The sequence below is a fragment of the Ornithorhynchus anatinus genome, chromosome X5 (assembly GCF_004115215.2).
Source record: "Ornithorhynchus anatinus isolate Pmale09 chromosome X5, mOrnAna1.pri.v4, whole genome shotgun sequence".
In the NCBI taxonomy this organism is placed as follows: Eukaryota; Metazoa; Chordata; class Mammalia; order Monotremata; family Ornithorhynchidae; genus Ornithorhynchus; species Ornithorhynchus anatinus.
In genome coordinates this window covers 69,734,351-69,754,732 of record NC_041753.1, presented here as the reverse complement: position 1 = coordinate 69,754,732, position 20,382 = coordinate 69,734,351, and the positions used below count along the sequence as shown (strand labels likewise).

The 20,382-nt window shown below is 59.9% G+C and overlaps 1 protein-coding gene across 1 annotated transcript; it reads left to right on the top strand.

The window, feature by feature from the left end:
* Window positions 1-391: 391 nt before the first annotated feature.
* On the top strand, window positions 392-7,856 carry ZNF367 (zinc finger protein 367). Its single transcript, XM_029055739.2, has 5 exons — window positions 392-734; window positions 4,416-4,566; window positions 4,749-4,868; window positions 5,128-5,275; window positions 7,468-7,856. The coding sequence occupies exons 1-5, from the start codon at window positions 423-425 to the stop codon at window positions 7,832-7,834; spliced, it is 1,098 nt and encodes a 365-aa protein (XP_028911572.1). The 5' UTR covers window positions 392-422; the 3' UTR covers window positions 7,835-7,856.
* Window positions 7,857-20,382: the final 12,526 nt, after the last annotated feature.

Sequence of the window (20,382 nt, the reverse complement as noted above, 5' to 3'; positions counted from 1 at the left end):
ATTGATCTCATGTTAATCATTAGTAAGTAAAAAGGAGGGGGAGGGGGGAGATAACGTTATTAGCATCATGATGATGATGACAAAAATCAAAAGGGGGAGGGGCGGAGAGCGCCGACCAATGAGCGCGCGGGCCGGGGCCGCGCCCGCCCGCCTCCTCGGCCGCTGATTGGTCGCCGCGGAGGCCGCCGGCGGATTGGTCGGGGAGGCCGGGCGCGAGCGGCGGCGCGGGAAAAGCCGCCGGCCCTTTAAACGGGTCACGTGACGCGGCGCCGCCCCCGGCCAATGAGGGGCCGGGGCGGCGGGGCGCCGACCAATGGGAGCGCGCGGGGCGGTCCCGCCCCCCCGGCGGCGCGCGCGGCGCGCTGATTGGCCGGGGCCGGGCGCGAACCGTAAGGCGGGAAAAGCCGGCGGCGGCGGCGGCGATGGCGGAGGCCCGGCGGGTGCTGGTGTCCGTCATCCGCACGACGCCCATCAAGCCCCGGCCGGGCGCCGCCCGGGACCCCGACCCGCTGCCGCCCACCAGCCCGGGCTTCAGCGACTTCATGGTCTACCCCTGGCGCTGGGGCGAGAACGCGCACAACGTGACGCTCAGCCCCGGGGGCGCGCCCGGGCCCGCCGCGCCCCTCCCCCGCCCCGCCGCCCTGCCCGAAGGGCGCCCCCCGGCGGCGGGGGGCGACGACGACGACGACGACGACGACGAGGAGGCGGGGAGCCCCGACGGCGGCCACTTGAAGGTGAGCGCTGCGCGCGGCGGGGGCCGTGGCGTCCCCTCCCCCCTCCCGGGCGGCGGGTGAGCGGGGGCTGTGACGTCACCGACGCGCGCGTCCGCCGGCCCCGCCCACCCCCGCGTCACGTGGCGGGGCGGGGTCAGAGGGGGGAGCGGACCTGGGCGTCACGTGACGCCGGGAGGGGCGGCTGTCCAGGGGGGGGGAAAGGACCCGAGCGTCACGTGACGCTGCGGGGAGGAGGTCGGGCGGTAGGGGGCGCTGGCGGGGGAGGCGGTTGGCACGCGGTACGTGACGGGGGTGGGTAGCTGTCAAGGGTGGGGGGGGGTGATCTAAGCGTCACGTGACGCTGGGCGAGGGGGCGCTGTCGGGAAATGTCCCGTGGGGGGGCGGCGTCACGTGACGGGGTGGGGGGGGGCAACCTACGCGTCACGTGAAAAGGGGGGGACGGGCGGTAGGGGGCGCTATCCGGGGGGGGCGGGCCAGCTGTCAAAGGGGGGAAACCTAATCCTCACGTGACACGGGGGAGGGGACGGGCGGTAGGGGGCGCTGTCGGGCGGTGCGGCATCACGTGATGGGGTGGGCGGGGCAGCTGTCAAAAGGCGGAGGGGTTGAAACCTAAGCGTCACGTGACACGGGGGAGCGGACGGGCGGTAGGGGGCGCTGTCGGGAAATGTCCCGGGGGGGGGCGGTGTCACGTGACGGGGAGCTGTCAAAGGGGAGGAGCTTGAGCGTCACGTGACACCGGGCGGGGGGGGCAAGGGAAGGTGGGACGTCACTCGACTTGGGGGGGGGGAAATGACCGAAGTGTCACGTGATGGGGAGGAAGAAGGGGGGGCCTCGGGAGGGCCCTGGGAAACCTTTGGGGTGTGACGTCACTCCTTGGGGGGGAACCGAAAGTGTCACGTGACGCGGGAGGGAGACGGACGGGGTGTGACGTCACTCGGTGGGGGGGGAAATGACCGGTGTCACGTGATGTGGGAGATTCGGGGGGGGCCCCCCGCGGGAAACCGTTGGGGTGACGTCACTCCTGGGGGGGGCGCCCAGAAGTGTCACGTGACGCGGGAAACGGAGGGTGCGTGACGTCACTGGAGGGGAGCTGACCGGTGTCACGTGACGGGGGTCTGTCAAGCGCAGGCCACGTGACTGGGGGGGGGGGAATGATCATCATCATAATGATAATGATAATAAATAACGACGATTGCCGTATTTGTTCTGTGCTCAGCGCCGCGCTCGGCGCCGAGGTGGATCCAAGCCAGTCGGGACGGACCCGGGTCCCTGTCCCCCAATCATTTCTTCATTCAAGAGTAATAAGGTTAATACTGTTGGTATCCGTTAAGCGCTTACTACGTGCAGAGCACCGTTCTAAGCGCCGGGGGAGACACGGGGGAATCGGGTCGTCCCACGTGGGGCTCCCGGTCTTCATCCCCGTTTTGCAGATGAGGTCACTGAGGCACAGAGGAAGTGAAGTGACTCGCCCAAAGTCACGCAGCAGACAAGGGGCAGAGCTGGGATTCGAACTCATGACCTCCGACTCCAAAGCCCCGGGCTCTTTCCACTGAGCCACGCTGCCTCTCTGCTCAATAGTAGTTATTGAGCGCTTACTATGGGCAGAGGGCTGTACTGAGCGCTTGGAATGGACAGTTCGGCAACGGAGAGGGAAGTGACCTGCCCAGGGTCACCCATGCAGCCCAGGGACGGCGCAGGATTAGAACCCGGGACGTCCAGACTCCCAGGCTCCGCCCGACGGCCTCCCCGCCATAATATTCCCGGTGTCGGTCGGGCGCTTACTACGTGCCGGGCCCCGCGCTAAGCGCCGGGGCGGACGATAGCCCGGGGGTCGGACGCTGTAATCCGTCCCCCGTGGGGCTCCCCCTCTCCAGTCCCATTGGGCCGGTTAGGAAACTGAGGCACGGAGAAGTGACCTGGCCACCGAGGGGACGACGCGGAGGTCACGTGGCCGGGCGGGACGCGGCCACCGAGGAGACGGCGAAGACGAGAAGCCCGCGGTCTAGAAGGGGAGACGGACATCGGGACCTAGCGGGGCGAGCCCGGGGCTGGGAGGCAGAAGGCCCTGGGTTCTAATCCCGGCTCCCCCCACCTCGTCCGCTGGGTGACCTTGAGCAGGGCACTTCCCGTCTCTGGGCCTCAGCTGCCTCCTCTGGCAAATGGGGATGGAGACCGGGGGCCCCACGGCGGACGGGGACCGCGTCCGGCCCCGTTCAGGGAAGCGGCCGCGCGGCTCGGCGGAAAGAGCCCGGGCTTGGGAGGCAGAGGTCCCGGGTTCGAATCCCGGCTCTGCCCCTCGTCAGCTGGGAGACCGTGGGCGAGTCACTTCGCCGGGCCTCAGTTCCCTCCTCTGTCAAATGGGGACGAAGACCGGGAGCCCTCACGGGGGACGACCCGACGACCCCGTCTCTCCCCCGGCGCTTAGAACGGTGCTCGGCGCCTAGGAAGCGCTTCGCAAATACCGACGTTATTCAGCGGCTCGGGGAGGGTCCGGGCCCGGGTGTCAGAGGTCATGGGTTCGAATCCCGGCTCCGCCACACGTCCGCCGTGCGACTTAAGCCCGTCAGCGGGCAGGGGCCGAGTCTATCTGTTGCCCGTTTGTCCGTTCCAAGCGCTTGGTCCAGCGCTCTGCACAGAGTAAGCGCTCAATAAATACTTCTCGTCTGTCCGTCTCCCCCGATCAGACCAAACGGCAGGGACCGTCTCTATCTGTTGCCGACTCGTTCATTCCAAGCGCTTAGTACGGTGCTCTGCACATAGTAAGCGCTCGGTAAATACTACTGAATGAATGAATGAACGAACGAACGAATACTATTGAATGAATGACTTTGGGCCAGTCACTTGGCTTAGGCGCTTAGTCCAGTGCTCTGCACACAGCAAGCGCGCGCCAAATACGACTGAATGGACTCCTCTGTGCCTCGGTTTCCTCATCTGTCCAATGGGGATGAAGACCGGGAGCCCCACGGGGGACCACCCGATGACCCCGCCTCTCCCCCAGCGCTTAGAACGGCGCTCGGCACATGGTAGGCGCTTAAATACCATCTCCGTTAGCATTATTATTACTTCGTTCAGTCGGTGGCGTTCAGCGAGCGCTTACTTCGTGCTGAGCGCCGGACTGGGCCCCCGGGGGAGTCCAATACAAGGCGAGACAGACCCGGCCGACGGCTCGTTCGTCCATCCGGCCGCCCGGCCGTAGTCCCCGGCCGCTTCCCGTGCGCCGGGGACCGCGCTAAGCGCTCGAGAGAGTCCGACAGAGCAGCCGACGGAGACAGTCCGCCCGGCGGCACGTAGTGAGCGCTATCCCGCGCGCGGAGCGCTGGACTGAGCCGCCGGGGAGAGGACGCCCGGGCCATAAACGGACGCGTTCCCCGCCCGCGACGGGCGGGGGCCGGGAGGCGGCTCGGCGGAACGCGTCCGGGGTCCCGGGTTCGAATCCCGGCTCCCCCCCCCCCCGGTCAGCCGGGTGGCCGCGGGCGAGTCACTTCCCTTCTCGGGGGCCTCACCTCATGGGGATGAAGACCGGGGGACCGCCCCGTGACCTCGTCTCCCCCCCCCCCCAGCGCTCGGAACGGCGCTCGGCGCAGAGGGGGCGCTCAATAAATACCGACGCTGTCATTAAGAGAGGGAGGGGGCGTCGCCGGACGCTGAGCCGCCCCCCCTCCCGTGTCCCCTCCCGCTCAGGACGGCAGCCGGCGGGGTCGGCCCCGGGCGGACACGGTCCGCGACCTGATCCACGAGGGGGAACTGTCCTCCAGCCGCATCCGCTGCCCCGTCTGCCATCGCGTCTTCCCCCGCGAGAAGTCCCTGCAGGCCCACAAGAGGACGCACACCGGTCAGTACGGGGGGGGGACGGACGGGACGGACGGCGCGCGAGACGGCCACCAAGTAGACGCCCACCGGTCGGCCCGTGGGGCGGGCGTCCGCCGGTCGGGACCGGGGAGGAGGAAGCCCGGTGGGCGTCTCGCGCGGGCGTCCGACGCGGGCCGGTGTCGGGGTGTGTCGTCCCCCCCCCAGGGGAGCGTCCCTACCTGTGCGACTACCCGGACTGCGGGAAGGCCTTCGTGCAGAGCGGTCAGCTCAAGACCCACCAGCGCCTCCACACCGGCGAGAAGCCCTTCGTCTGCTCCGAGAACGGTAAAAACGGCGGCCGAGCGCCGGGGAGAGGGCGGCCGGGCGGGGGGCGCGGGGGCGCGGGCCCCGAACCGCGTGCCGAGCGCCGGGGAGAGCACGACGGGGTCAGTAGATGAAGCCCCCGGGAGCCCCCCCCCCCCGGCGCTTAGAACGGCGCCTAGTCGGCGCTTGGCAAACACCGCCGCCGTTTACCGTTTTTTTTTTATCATCGTTACGATCGACACCCGGCACGGTCACTTCGCCGCCGCCGCTGACGGTTCAGGCTGCCCGAGCCGCTTCACGCACGCCAACCGGCACTGCGCCAAGCACCCGTACGCCCGCCTCAAGAGGGGCCAGCAGCCCCCCGGGCCCCCCGCCCTCGGGCCCCGCGCCGGACACCACAACAAGGCCGTCGCAGACTGGCTCAACAGGTGACGCCCGCGCCCCCCGACGCCCCCGCACCCCGCCCTCGCCCTCCTCTCCGTCTCTCTCTGTCTCCCCTTCTCTTTGTCTCCCACTTTCTCTCTCTCTTTCTGTCTCCCTCTATCTCTCTCTCTGTCCCTCTGTGTCTCTCTGTCTCTCTCCCTCCCTCTCTCTGTCTCCTTCTCTATTTCTGTCTCCCTTCCTCTCCCTCTGTCTCCCTCCCTCTCACTCTCCCTGTGTCCCTTTCTGTCTCTCTCTCTGTCTCCCTCCCACTTTCTGTCTCTCTCTGTCTCCCTCCCTCTCTCTGTCTCTCTCCCTCTATCTCTCTGTGTCTCTCTGTCTCCCTCCCTCTCTCTGTCTCTCTCCCTCTGTCTATCTCTGTCTCCCTCCCTCTCTGTCTCTCCCCCTCTCTCTCTCTGTCTCCCTCCCTCTCACTTTCTCTGTGTCTCTTTGTCTCTGTCTCCCTCCCTCTCTGTCTCTCTGTCTCTGTATCTCTTTCTCTCCTTCCCTCTCTCTTTGTCTTTCTCCCTTTCTCTCTGTCTCGCTCTGTCTCGCTCTTTGTCTCTTTCTCTGTCTCCCTTTCTCCATCTCCCTCTCCCGCACTGTCTGTTTCTCTGTCTCCCTCCCTCTCTGTCTCTGTCTCTCACACACACACACACACGTTCTCACAGCTCTCCTTCTCTCTCTCCTTCCCTCCTTCTCTGCCTCTTTCTCTCTCTTGGTCTCTTTCTCTTTTTCTCTCTCTCTGTCTCCCTCCCTCTCTCACACACACACGTTCTGCTAAACATCAGTCCTGCCTCCCTCTCTCCCTGTATCTCTCTCTTTCTCTGTCCTTCTCTCTGTCTCTCTCTGTCTCTGTCTCTCTCACACACATTCTGGCAGCCCACAGCTCTTCTTCCCTCTCTCCCCCCTCTCTCCCTCTGTGTCTCTCTCTTCCTCTGTCTCCCTCCATCTCTCTCTGTCTCTTTCTCTGTCTCCCTCCCTCTCACTCTCTGTCTCTCTCTCTCTCTCTCTGGCTCAGTCTCTGTCTGTCTCCCTCTCTCTCTGTCTCTTTCTCTGTCTCCTTCTCTCCCTCCCTCTCTTCGCTCTCTGTCTCTGTCTCTCATTTACACACACATTCTCACAGCTCTCCTTCCCTCTCTCTGCCTCTTTCTCTGTCTCTTTCTCTTTTTCTCTCTCTCTCCCCCCACCCCTCCACGTTCTGCTAAGCAGCAGCCCTCCCTGTCTCCCTGTATCTCTCTTTCCGTCTCTCCCCCCCCGTGTCTCTGTCTCTCTCACACCCCACAGCTCCCCCTCCATCTCTTCCCCCTCTCTCTGCGTCTCCCTCTCCCTCTCTGTCTCTCCCTTTCTCTGTCGCCTCTATTTGTCTCTTTCCCTGTCTCCCTCTCTCCTTCTCTCTCTGTCTCTCCCTCCCTGTCTCTCTCTTTCTCTGTCTCCCTCCCACACACATTTCGAGAGCCCACAGGTCTCCCTCCATCTCTCCCCCGTCTCTGTCTCTCCCTCTCTCTGTCTCTCCCTCCTCTCTTCGTCTCTTTCGTTCACCGTCTCCCTCTGTCTCTCTGCCTCCTATTTCTGTCTCTGTCTCTTTCTCTCTCTGTCTCTCCCTCTCTCCTTCTGTTTCCGTCTCTGTCACCCCTTCTCTCTCTGTCTCTCCCTCCCTGTCTCTCCTCTGTCTCTTTATCTCTCTCCCCCACACACTTCGAGAGCCCACAGGTCTCCCTCCATCTCTCCCCCGTCTGTCTCTCTTCGTCTCGTTCGTCCTCTGTCTCTCTCTGTCTCTCTCCTTCTGTCTCTGTCTCTGTCTCTCCCTCTCTGTGTCTCCCTGTCTCTCTTTCTCTATCTCTCTCCCGCACACACTTCGAGAGCCCACAGCTCTCCCTCCATCTCTTCCCCCGTCTCTGTCTCTTTCGTTCTCTGTCTCCCTCTCCCCTTCTGTCTCTGTCTCTCCCTCCCTGTCTCCCCTCTGTCTCTGTCTCTATCTCTCCCGCACACATTTCGAGAGCCCACAGCTCTCCCTCCATCTCTCCCCCCCCCCCCCGTCTCTCTCTGTCTCTTTCCCCGTCTCTCCGTCCCCTCTCCCTCCCTCCCCCCCACGTTCCGGCCGCCGGGGGGGGGGGGGGAGATCCGGGAGTCCGTCCCGGCGGCGGCGACGGCCAAGGGATGAGAGAGGGAACCGGGCCCCGTCCCTCTCCCGGCGCAGGTACTGGGAGAGCCGGGAGCACCAACCTCCGGCCCCGAAGAGCCGCCCGGGCCCCCGGCCCGACCAGGAGCAGCAGGACCCTCGCCTGCCCCGACCCCCGGCCCTCCATCGCCGCCGCCGCCGCCGCCGTCACGACCGCCGGGACGAGGGGCGTGAGGGAGAGGAGGAGGAGGAGGACGACGACGACGACGGGGAGGAGGAGGAGGAGGAGGGGGAGGGGGAGGAGCCGGAGAGGGCCGGGGGCACCCCCAAGGGGTCGGCGGGGTCGGCGGCCCGCCGCTGCCTCCAGGAGCAGCGGGATCGTCTCCACGGGGCCCTGGCCCTCATCGAACTGGCCAACCTGAGCGGGGACTCCCTCAGGGCCTAGGCCCGACCCCCGGCCCCCCGGCCCCCCGACCCCCCGACCCCCCGGCACCTTATCCGCCCCCCGGCCGCTGCTGCTAGCCCGCCCGGGCCACGGAGAATGTCCCGGCGCCCCCCCCCCCCGCCCCTCCCCACCCTCCGCCAAGGGGACCCCGGAGAATTGCACTTTTTTGGTTTTCCCCTCTTCCCTACGGCGGACGGACGGCCGTCTCCTCGGTCGTCGGTCTTTCGGGCCGTTTTGGTTCGTTTCTTCTCCCCCCTCCCGGCGGGATCGTTCCCGCGGGCCGGGGGCGGGCCCGGCCGGAAGCACTTGGGCGACGGGGGGGATCCCGCGGAGCGGGGAGGGGCGCTTTTGCACAGGGACGCGGCCCCCGACCGGGGGTCTCCCCCCCACCCCGACCCCCAAACACTAATCCCCCGCCCGCCCCCCCGCATCGAGTCACCTTACTGCCCCTCGCCCCCCACCCCGGGGGAGACCCTGGAGCTGTTCTGGGCCCGGGCTCCTCCTCCTCCTCCTCCTCCTCCTCCTCCTCCCTCCCGGCTCCATTCCCTCTTCTCCTCTTGTCCTCCGTTTCCCGCCTTGCTGCACTTCCCCTTCCTCCCTGCCCTCCTCTTCCGCTTCCTACCCTTCTCCCGCTTCCTGCTCCCTTCCACTTCCTGCCCCCCTTCCTCCGCTTCCTACCCTCCTCCCGCCTCCTGCCCCTTCCCTCTACTCCCTGCCCCCTTCCTCTTCCTCCTGCCCCCTTCCTCTTCCTCCTGCCCCTTCCCTCTACTTCGTGCCCCCTTCCTCTTCCTCCCGCCCCATCCTCCACTTCCCGCCCCCGCTCCTGCACTTCCCGCCCCCTTCCTCCTCCTCCTCCTCCTCCTCCTCCTCCTCCTCTCCCAGTGCCCCCCATCCCTCCCGTCTTCCTCCTCAGCTGGCCTGAGCCCAGAGCACGTTCCCCTCCCCCTCCCCCCCCCCCGGACTGAAAGAGACATCCCTTCCCGCGGACGACGGAGAGGGCGGATCGGCTCTCCGTCCGGAAGAGAGAATCTATATTTGTAAAACGGTCCAGACCCGCCCCACGCGCCCGGGCCCCGTGGGAGGCGTGGAGCCTGCTTTTAGCCCTCACAGCACTTAGAGCCCGGTGGGCGGCCGGAGGCCGTCCCGCCGCCCCTTCCCCCCCCCCCCCGACGGAGGTGGAAATTCCAAGGAGAAAGGAGAGAAGACGCCGGAAGGGGAAGCGCGGCCCCGCGGGCGGTCGAGAGCGGACGGCGGCCGCCCCCCGGGGAGGCCGAAGGTACGGACGCCGTCGCCCTACGAGGAGACCCTCCCCGTCGCCCCCGACCGCTCCTCCCCGGGGGACCCTCGGCCCCAGGAGCCCCACACGGGCCAAAGGGGAGAGCCCGGTCGCCCGGAAGAGAAGCGGGGGGACCGAACGACGGCCGAGGCCCCGGCGGGGCGGGGGGAGCCGGGTTCGGGTTCCCCCGCCCTCCGTCGGCGGCCTCCTCCTTCCTCCTTCCTTCCTTCCCTCCCTTCCTTCCTCACTAGGTGCTTCCAATAAAAACCCCTTGAAGTCTACCCGTCCCGCGCCTGCGCGGGGGCTGCCCGTCATTGCCCGGACCGCGGGCACCGGGGGCGAGGGCCCGGGCGGGGACACCGAGGCAGGGCGAGGGCTCTCTCCAGCTCTTGCTTCTTCTCTTTCTTTCCTCCTCTCTTGCTCTCTTTCTTTCTCACTCTCGCTTTTCTTTCTCACTTTTTCCTCTCTCTTGCTCCCTTTCTCACTCTCTCTCTCCCACCTCTCTCGCTCTTTCTCACTCGTCTCCTTTTCACTCTTTTTCTTTCTGTCACTCTCTTGCTTCCTCTCTCTCCTTGTTTTCACTCTCTTCTCTCCCTTTTTCTCTCCCTTCTTTTTCTCTCTCACCTCTCTTGCTTCCTCTTTCTCACTCTTCTCATTTTCACTCTCTTCTCTTTCTCTCACTTTTTTCTTTCTGTCACCTCTCTTGCTTCCTCTCTCTCTTCTCGTTTTCACTCTTCTCTCCCTTTTTCTCTTTTTCTCTCTCACCTCTTTTGCTTACTCTTTCTCACTCTTCTCATTTTTACTCTCTTCTCTCCCTTTTTCTCTCCCTTCTTTTCTTTTTTTCTCTCACTTCTCTTGCTTATTCTTTCTCTTATCATTTTCACTCTCTTCTCTCCCTTCTTTTTCTTTCCGTCACCTCTCTTGCTTACTCTTTCTCACTCTTCTCTCTTCTCATTTTCACTCTCTTCTCTCCCTTTTTCTCTCCCTTTTTCTCTCTCTCACCTCTCTTGCTTACTCTTTCTCACTCTTCTCGTTTTCTCTTCTCTCCCCTTTTCTCTCTTTTTCTTTCTGTCACCTGTCTTGCTTACTCTTTCTCTCTCTTCTCGTTTTCACTCTCTCCTCTCCCTTTTTCTCTCGCTTCTTTTTCTTTCCGTCACCTCTCTTGCTTACTCTCGCTCACTCTTCTCTCTTCTCGTTTCACTCTCTTCTCCCTTTTTCTCTCACTTCTTTTTCTTTCTGTCCCCTGTCTTGCTTATTCTTTCTCACTCTGCTCTTTTTCACTCTCTTCTCTCCCTTTTTCCTCTCATTTCTCTTTCTGTCACCTGTCTTGCTTACTCTTGCTCACTCTTCTCTCTTGTTTCACTCTCTTCTCCCTTTTTCTCTCGCTTCTTTTTCGTTCTCTTGCTTACTCTCTCTCCTCTCATTTTCACTCTCTTCTCTCCCTTTTTCTCTCATTCTTTCTTTCTCTTGCTTCCTCTTTCTCACTCCTCTCTCTTCTCGTTTTCACTCTCTTCTCTCCCTTTTTCTCTCCTTTTCTCTCTCACCTCTCTCACTTTCTCACTCTTCTCCTTTTCACTCTCTTCTCTCTCCCCTTGTCTCACTCTTCTTTCTCTTCCTCTCTATCTCTCACTCTCCTCTCTTTTCATTCAGTTGTATTTATTGAGCGCTTACTGTGCGCTTGGGAAAGTACAATTGAGCAACAGAGACCATCCCTACTCAACAACGGACTCACGGTCTAGAAGGGAGAGACAAACAACTCTCTTCCTTGCTTTTTTTTTTTTTGGTCTTTCGCTCCCTCTTCTCTTTCTGTCATTCTCTCCCATTTTCTTTCTCACTCTTCTATTTCTTTTGCTCGCCTCTTTTCTCTCCCTCCCTTGCTCTTTTGCCTCTCCTCATTCTCTCCCTTTTCTCACTCTTCTTTCTCTCCTATTTCTCTCTCACGCTCCTCTCTCTTCTCTCCCCCTCTCGCTCTTCTCTTTCTCTCTCGTCCTCGCTCTTTTCTCTCTCTCTTTCTTTCGCTCTCCTCTCCTTTTCTCCCTTGCTCTTTTTCTCTCTTTCACTTTTCTCGCTCTTTCTCTCCCTCTTCTTTCTCTCCCTCTTCTATTTCTCTCTCCCTTTCTCACTCTTCTTTCTGTCTCCCTCTTCTACTTCTTTTCTCTCTCCTTCCCTTGCTCTTTCTCCCACTCTTCTCGTTCTATCCCTTTCTCTTTTCCTTTCTCTCTCTTTCTCTCGCTCTCCCCTCCCTTTCCCACTCTTCTCTTTGTCTCTTCCTCTCACGCTCTCACTCTTTTTTCCTCTCACTCTGTCTCTTTCTTGGTCTCTCTGTCTCCTTCTTGCACCCTCATTCTGGGTCCGGCTCTCTCGCTGTCTGTCTCTCTCTCGGTTTTTTGTTTCAATACGGTGTCAAGGAGCGTACGAGACGTCGGGTCTCGTCTTGTCGTCTGCTGTGCGGGCCCGTAGCGGGTCGGCCGGGTGGACCCGTCACCTCTCCCGGACCGACACCGTCCCGCTCTCACGAGGGGCTCGCGGTCAGTCGTATTCATTCATTCAGTCGTATTTATTGAGCGCTTACTCTGTGCAAAGCACTGCATTGAGCGCTTGGGAGAGGACAGTACGACAGTCGCGTTCCCCGTCCACAACTGAGGAGCGTTTTATTTAATAACGATAACTAGGGTATTATTTCTTAAGCGCTCACTATGTGGCAGGCACTGTACTAAGCGCTGGGGTGGATCCGAGCAGATGGGGTCGGACCCCGTCCCCGCCCCACGTGGGGCTCACGATCTCCATCCTCGTCCGACGGAGGAGGAAACTGAGGCCCAGGGCAGCGAAGCGACTCTCCCAAGGTCCCACAGCAGACGCGTGGCGGAGCCGGGATCGGAACCCAGGACTTCTCTGACTCCCGGGCTCTACCCCGTACACCGTGCTGCTTCTCTATTATTTGTTGAGCGCTTACCACGTGCAAAGCGCTCGGGAGAGCCCGACGGAGCGGTAGAACCGACCCGTTCCCGGCACGGTCTTAGTAGGAGGGGGAACTGAGGCACGGCGTGGCGGGGAGGGGCCTGCCCGAGGTCACACGGCGGGCGGAGGCGGGCTTGGACTCGATGGATTAATGGTCTTTGCTGAGCGCTTGCTAGGGGCAGGGCACTGGGCTGAGCGCTTGGAAGAGGCCGAGATGATGGAATCTGCAGATGTGTTCCCTGCCCACGCCCCAGCTCGCTTTGGAGGTAGAGGGCCCGACCCCCCCCCACCCCGTCCTCTGCCGTCTCCTCTTTCCCCTCTTTCTCTTCCTCCTCTTCCTCTTCTTTTTCTTCCTCCTCCCCCTCTTCTCTCTTCCTCCTGTTTTTCTTCCTCCTCCCCCTTTCTCTTCCTTCTCTTCCTCCTCTCTTTCACCTCTTTTTCTTCCTCTCCCTCTTTCTCTCTTCCCCTCTTTTTCTTCCCTGTCTTCCTCCCCCCCCTTTTCCTCTCTCTTCCCCTCTTTTTCTTCCCTGTCTTCCTCCCCCCCCTTTTCCTCTCTCTTCCCCTCTTTTTCTTCCCTGTCTTCCTCCTCCCCCTTTTCCTCTCTCTTCCCCTCTTTTTCTTCCCTGTCTTCCTCCTCCCCCTTTTCCTCTCTCTTCCCCTCTTTTTCTTCCCCGTCTTCCTCCTCCCCCTCTTTCTCTCACTCTTTTCCTCTCTGTTCTCTGTCATCTCATTTTTCTCCCTCCCCCCTCCTCACTTCTTTCTTGTCGCATTTTTCTCCCCCCCCACCCTCCCTTCTCCTTCCTTCTCTCCCTTAATAATAATAATAATAATGTTGGTATTTGTTAAGTGCTTCCTAGGTGCAGAGCACTGTTCTAAGCACCGGGGGATACAAGGTGATCAGGTTGTTCCATGTGGGGCTCCCAGTTTTAATCCCCATTTTACAGATGAGGTAAGTGAGGCCCAGAGAAGCGATGCGACTTGCCCAAAGTCACACAGCTGGCAAGTGGCGGAGCGGGGATTAGAACCCACGACCTCTGACTCCCAAGCCCGGCCTCTTGCCACTGAGCCACGCCGCTTCTCTAGTTCACTTTTCTTCTCTCATCTGACTTTTCTCCCTCTCCTCCCTTTTCTCCTCTCCTCTTGCTTTTCTCCCTCTCTCCTCCTCTTCTCTTCTGTCTTTTGTCCCCCCCTTTTCTCCCTCTCCTCTCCTCTTCTCTCACTTTTCTCCCTCTCTCCGTGTCTCACTTTTCACCCCCTCCTGGCTTTTCTCCCTGCGTGGCTCAGTGGAAAGAGCACGGGCTTTGGAGTCAGGGCTCATGAGTTCGAATCCCAGCTCTGCCACTTGTCGGCTGTGTGACTGTGGGCGAGTCACTTAACTTCTCCGTGCCTCAGTTCCCTCATCTGTAAAATGGGGATGAAGACTGTGAGCCCCACGTGGGACGACCTGATTCCCCTATGTCTACCCCAGCGCTTAGAACAGTGCTCGGCACATAGTAAGCGCTTAACAGATACCAACATTATTATTATTATTCTCCTTTTCTCTCTCCCTCTCCTCACTCTTTTCCCCCTCCTCCCTTTACTCCCTCTCCTCCTTTTCTCTCAATTTTCTCCATCTCCTCCTCTTCTCCTTTCTCTCACTTTTCTCCCTCTCCCTTCTCCTCTCATCTCACTTTTCTCCCTCTCCTCTCCTCCCTTCTCTTCTCTCTCTTCTCTCAATTTTCTCCCTCTCTTCTGTCGTCTCACTTCTCTCCCCCCTCCTCCCTTCCCTCTTCTCTCACTTTTCTCCCTCTCCTCTCTCTTCCCCTTTTCTCACTCCCTCCATCTCCTCTCTCATCTGTTTCCCCCCCTCCTGGCTTTTCTCCTTCTCCTCTCTCCTCCCTTCTTCTCTTCTCTCAATTTTCTCCCTCTCCCTCCCTTCTCATCTCCCTTCCCCTCCTCCCTTTCCCTTCTCTCTTCTCCTTTCTCTCACTTTTCTCCCTCCTCTGTCTCTTTTTCTCACTTTTCTCTCTCTCCTCTCCTCCCTTCTCTTCTCTCTTCTCAGTTTTCTCCCTCTCGTCTGTCCTCATCTCACTTTTCTCCCCTTCCTCTTTGCTCAATTTTCTCCCTCTTCCTCCTTTCCCTCATCTTACTTTCCTTCCCCTCCTCCCTTCTCCTTTTCTCTCTTCTCCTTTCTCTCACTTTTCTCCCTCTCCTCCCTTCTCTCTTTTCTCTGTTTTCTCCCTCTCCTCTTGTCTGTCCTCATCTCACTTTTCTCCCCCTCCTGGCTCTTCTCCCTCTCCTTTTCTCTCACTTTTCTCCCTCCTCCTCCTCCTCCTCCTCTTTCCTCCCATCCTGTCTTCTCGCCTCGTCTTCCTCGCCTCTCCCTGGTCTCCCTTTTCCTTCTCCAGCCTCCCCCCCCCCCCCCATTTTCCCATCTCTCTTGTCTCCCGGTCCTCCCCTTCTCCTCTCCCCCCTTCCCGTCTCTCGTCCCTTTCCCGCGTCTCTCCCGGTTGTCTCTCCTTCCTCCGGCCGGCTCCGCTCCCTCTGACCTCTCCTCCTCCTGGTCCTCCTCCCCCCAGTCATTTCCATTCGTTCTTCCGGTCCCGACCAGTGTGCTGAGCGCCTCTCCCCCTCCCCCGACGCGATCGATCCTATTTATTGAGCACTCACCGGGTGGAGCGCCGGGCCGAGCGCTCGGGAGAGTCCGGTAGGGTCAGCGGCGATCGGGGTGGTATTTATTGAGTGCTCAGTCATTCATTTCATAGTATTTACTGAGCGCCGACTCTGCGCAGAGCACCGGACTAAGCGCTCGGAATCGACGGGCGACGGAGAGCCCATCCCCGCCCCATGACGGGCTCGCGCTCTAAATGGGGGAGACGGACGGCAGAGCGAAACGGAACAAGACCACGTCGTCAAGATACACAGGACGGAGGGGACGGACACCTCGTGAACAAGAGAAATAGGGGAATGAATAATATATACGGATGTGGTCAGTCCGGGAAGGCCTCCCGGGGGCGGTGAGCTCTCAGGAGGGCTCGGAAGAGGAGAGAGCCACGGCGACCGTCGTCGTCGCCACGGTCCCGATCGCCGTGGCGGTCGTCCTCGTCGTCGTCGTAACGGTGGCGTCTGTGAAGCGCTCGCTCTGGGCCCGGCCCGGCCCGGCCCGGGTTTTTTCCTTTGAGCAGAGGGCGAGGACTGAGTGTGAACCCGTCGTCGGGGGCGACGCGCTCTACTCCGCCTCCAAGGTACCGCCGCTGCCATCCTCCTCCTCTTCTCTTCTTCCTTCTCCTCCTTTCTTCTCCTCCTCCTCCCTCTTCCATTTCTCCTCCTCCTTCCCCTTTCTCCGCCTTCTCCTCTTCTTCTACTTACCCTTCTCTTCTCCTCCACCACCTCCTCCTTCTACTTTTTCTTTATTCTCCTCCTCTCCTCTCCCTTCTCCTTCTTCCTCCTCCTCCCCCACCTCCTCCTCTTCCTCCAACTTCTCCTCATCCACCGGCTCCTCACCTCCTCTTCCTCCTCCTGCTCCTCTCCATTCTTCTATTCCTTTTTCTCATCCTCCTCCTTCTTCTTTCTCCTCCTTCTCTGCCTTCTCCTCCCCCTCCTCTCCTCCTTCTACTTATTTCTTCTTCTCTTCCTCCTCCTCCATGTCCTCTTCCCTTTTCTCCTCCTGCCCCCCCTCTCCTCCTCCCCCTCCTCCTTTTTCTTCTCCTTTCTCCTCCTCCTTCCTGTTTCTCTCCTCCTCCTTCTCCTCCTCTTCTTCCTTCTCTTCCTCCCCCTCCTCTCCTTCTACTTATTTCTTCTCCTTTTCCTACTTCTCTTCTACTTCTCCTCCTTCTCCTCCTTTCTCTCCCTCCTCCTCTGCCTCTTCCTCCTCCTTTCCTCTCTCTTCTCCTCCTCCTCTTCTCCTCCTTTTCCTTCCTCCTTCTTCTCCTCCTCCTTCCTCTTCTCTTCCGCCTCTCCTCCTACTTTTCTTTTCCCCCTCCTTCTACCTCTTCTTCCTACTTCTCCTCCTTCCCATTCCACGTGGGGCTCACGCTCTAATGCTAATCATCATCACGGTCTTTATTATGCACTGATTAATGATGATGATGATAATAGCATTTGTTAAGTCCTCACTATGTGCCAGGCGCTGGGGTGATTACAAACTACTCAGATTGGACACGGGCCCTGTCCCTCCTGGGCCTCACGCTCTAATCCTAATGATCATGGTCTTTGTCAAGCACTTAATAATAGACTGTGGTCTTTTGTTAAGCGCTTACCAGGTGCCAGGCACTGTACTAAGCACTTGGGGGGGAGACGAGCAAGTGGGGTTGAACACAGTCCCCGTTCCCCGTGGGGCTCGCGGTCTAATACTAGTTACGATTAGGGTTCTGGTTAAGCACTTAATAATAACAGTAATATTAATTGTGGCATCGATTAAGCGCTTGCTGTGTGGCAGGCGCTGTACTAAGCACTTGGGGGGGGAATACAAGCAAATAATAATAATAATAATAATAATGTTGGTATCTGTTAAGCGCTTACTATGTGCCGAGCACCGTTCTAAGCGCCGGGGTAGACGCAGGGGAATCGGGTCGTCCCACGTGGGGCTCCCAGTCTTCATCCCCATTTTACAGATGAGGGAACTGAGGCACCGAGAAGTGAAGTGACTCGCCCAAGGTCACCCAGCTGACAAGTGGCTGAGCGGGGAGTCGAACCCATGACCTCTGACTCCCAAGCCCGGGCTCTTTCCACTGAGCCACGCTGGTTGAACACAGTCCCCGTTCCACATGGGGCTCATGGTCTAATCTTAGTTACGATTCGGGTTTTTGTTAAGCGCTTAACAATAATAATAATATTAATCGTAGCACTGGTTAAGCACTCGCTCTGTGGCAGGCGCCGTACTAAGCGCTGGGGGAGATCCCAGCCCACCAGGCCGGACCGGCGACCTCGGCTTCGCCGTTTTAGCACAGCCCCAAGCGCTTGGAGCGGTGCTTTGCCCATAGTAAGCGCTCAACCTTAATCGCATCCTCATCGTGCCTAGTAAAGCTCCCGAGCATTTGGCAAAAAAAAAAAAAAAAAATAGGGATTTTTCTGGAGTTCTGAGCTCCCTGTGGGCAAGGAACACGTCTGTCAATTCTCTTTGGCGTGCTCTGCACATGGTGAGCGCTCAGTACGTACTCCTGCGAAGAGCGCATCCGCTGAGCAGTTAGCCAAGTTTTACTTCTTTGTGTGTAGGCGATCAGCCTCCTGGTGGGCAGGGAACGTCTCTATCAACTTGGCGGGATTGCGCTCTCCCCAGCGCTTAGTACAGTGCTCTGCACATGTCAAGTGCTCAGTACATAGCACCGATTGATTACGTCTTTCCCCCCGCCCCTCCGGGCGGTCAGCTCCTTAGGGGCAGGGAAAGTGTCTCCTAGACGCTTAGAACAGTGCTCTGCCCTCAGTAACCGCTCAGTAGATCCCGCTGGCTGGCTGCTCGATATTAACCCTGACTCGGTAGGTGCTCAATAAATACGACTGGGTGAACTCTTTCGTCCTCCTCCGAGCGCTTAGCGCGGTGCTCTGCGCACAGTCAACGCTCAGCAAATGCCAGTGGTTGCTATAATTTCCTGTCCTCTCCCAGGCGCGTAGCGCAGCGCTCCGCGCCCAGTCAACGCTCAGTAAATGCCACTGATTGACTGATGATAGTTTCTTGTCGTCTCCCAAGCGCCTAGCGCAGTGCCGCGCACACAGGGAGCGCTCAGTAAATGCCCGGGATGGAGTCTTGGCCCCGTGCGGTTCTGGGAAGCGCCGCTAGAGGGCAGTACGCCTCCACCACCAAACACCAGGCGCTTAGCACAGTGCTCTGCGCACAGTTAAGTGCTCACTAAGTACCACTCATTAATTGGCTGATTGACCCCGAGTCTCTCCTTCGCCTCCCAAGCGCTTAGGACGGTGCCCCTGTCCACAGTCGGCGCTCGGGAAATGCCATCGCTTGATACCTGTCGCCTCCCAAACGCCCAGCCCGGTGTCCTGCACACAGTCGGCGCTCAGTAAATACCATCGACTGAGATACCTGTCGCCTCCCAAGCGCTTAGTACGGTGCCCCGTTCCCAGTCGGCGCTCAGTAAGTACCATCGACGGATACCTGTGTCGCCTCCCAAGCGCTTAGTACGGTGCCCCGTACACAGTCGGCGCTCAGTAAGTACCATCGACGGATACCTGTGCCGCCTCCCAAGCGCTTACTACGGTGCCCCGTACACAGTCGGCGCTCAGTAAATACCATCGACTGATACTCTTGTCATCGCCCAGGTGCTCGGTCCAGTGCTCTGCATACAGTAAGCGCCCAATAAATACCACCGGTGGATACTTTCTTCTCATTTGCCAAGGCTCTGAACACAGGAAGCGCTCAATAAATAATACCATCGACTGATTTTCTCATCTCCAAGTATGTAGCACAGTGCTCCGCACACAGGAAGCGCTCAATACATACCATTATCGACCGATTTTCTCATCTCCAAGTATTTCGTACAGTGCTCCGAACACAGGAAGCGTTCGATAAATACCACGGATGGATACTTTCTTCTCCTTTGCCAAGGCTCTGACCACAGGCAGCGCTCGATAAGTACCTCCGATGGATATTTTCTTGTCCTCTGCCAAGGCTCTGAACACAGGAAGCGCTCAATACATACCACCGTCGACTGATTTTCTCGTCTCCAGGTATTTAGTACAGTGCTCCGAACACAGGCAGCGCTCGATAAATACCACCGACGGATACTTTCTCGTCTCATGCCAAGGCGCCGGACACAGGTAGCGCTCAATAAATACCGTCATCGACTGACTCTCGTACTTAGTGCTCAGGAAGCGCTCAGTGAATACCACCGACTCATTTTCTCATCTCTCCGGTGTGGGCCAGCGCTCTGCTCGCGGGAGGCGCTCAATAAATACCACTGACCGACCGATTTCTCGTCCCTCGAGGCTGTGGACTAATCCCGCGCACCCAGGGAACACTCAACACAGTCTACCGAGGGGTGGTCTTCCTCATCTCCCAAAGCGTCCAGTACCGCGCCGCTCCCCGCGCTGGAAACGCTCCCCAAGATTCCACTGACGCTCTCTCGTCATCGCCCGGCAGACAGTAGGTGCCACGGATCGATTGACCGATGCGCTCTTGGGGGCTCCCAAGCGCCTAGCGCAGTGCTGGGCGCTCAATACGTAGCCTCGGGTGGACGCCGGCCGGTGGGCGGCGTTGTCGGAAGGGCCAGAGGGCGGTGCGCCCTCGCCCCGCTTGGATTTTCCTCTCTTGCGCAGGTGTGAAGCGCTTACTACGGGCCGGGCACTGTACTAAGCGCCGGGGGAGGAGGCAAGGCCATCGGGCGGCCCCCCCCGGGGGGGGGGGGGGGGGGGTCCGGGCCTTCATCCCCATTTGACAGAGGAGGAAACTGAGGCCCGGAGAAGGGAAGTGACTCATCAGAGGGCGGGGCCTGTCTCTGTTACCGATCTGTCCATTCCAAGCGCTTAGCACAGTGCAGTGCACATAGTAAGCGCTCGACAAATACTATCGAATGAACGAACCCGAGGCCACACGGCTGATGATATAATAATGATCATAATAATCACGTTGGTATTCGTGAAGCGCTCCCTCTGTGCCGAGCACCGTTCTGAGAGACGGGGGAAACGAGGTCGTCCCCGGGGGGGCTCCCGGTCTTCACCCCCATCTTCCAGATGAGGGAACTGAGGCCCAGAGAAGCGACTCGCCCACGGTCACCCGGCTGGCCGGCGGCGGAGCCGGGATTCGAACCCGTGTCGGCCCACTCCCAAGCCCGGGTTCTTCCCACCGAGCCACGCGGCTCCCCCGGAAGGCGTGGGCTTGGGAGCATCTCCTCGTTTCTCCCCCCCCCCCCAGCGCTTAGAACAGCGCTCGGCCCATAGCAAGCGCTTCGCAAATACCCACGTTACGATTAGGAGCCTGCGCTCTAACCACTAAGCCACGCTCCTTCGGTCCCGGTGTCTCCCCCCTCCAGACCCTCGCCTCGCTGTGGGCAGAGAACGGGTCCGTTTATTGCTCTCCTGGACCCTCCCCCGCGCCCAGTACAGTGCTCTGCACACGGTCGGCGCTCGAAACCATTCAGTAAATGGAGGAATCTCAACGTCCACTCCGAGCGCTCAGTACGGTGCTCTGCGCGCGGTCGGCGCTCAATACCACTCAACAGATGAGTAGAGGAATCTAATCGTCCACTCCGAGCGCTCAGTACGGTGCTCTGCGCGCGGTCGGCGCTCCACAGACACGACTGAATGACTACCCCACCCCTTCTCCTTGGCTTCGGTATGGCGTTGGCCAGGCGCTCGGTATGGTCCAGGCGCCGCACTAAGCGCTGGG

What these genes read in the sequence shown, in the direction of transcription:
- ZNF367 (XM_029055739.2), top strand. Translation starts at nt 423, where the DNA reads ATGGCGGAGGCCCGGCGGGTGCTGGTGTCCGTCATCCGCACGACGCCC. An exon ending in CCGACGGCGGCCACTTGAAG is followed by an intron (nt 735 to 4,415) that starts GTGAGCGCTGCG and finishes CCTCCCGCTCAG; the next exon opens with GACGGCAGCCGGCGGGGTCG. An exon ending in CTTCGTCTGCTCCGAGAACG is followed by an intron (nt 4,869 to 5,127) that starts GTAAAAACGGCG and finishes CTGACGGTTCAG; the next exon opens with GCTGCCCGAGCCGCTTCACG.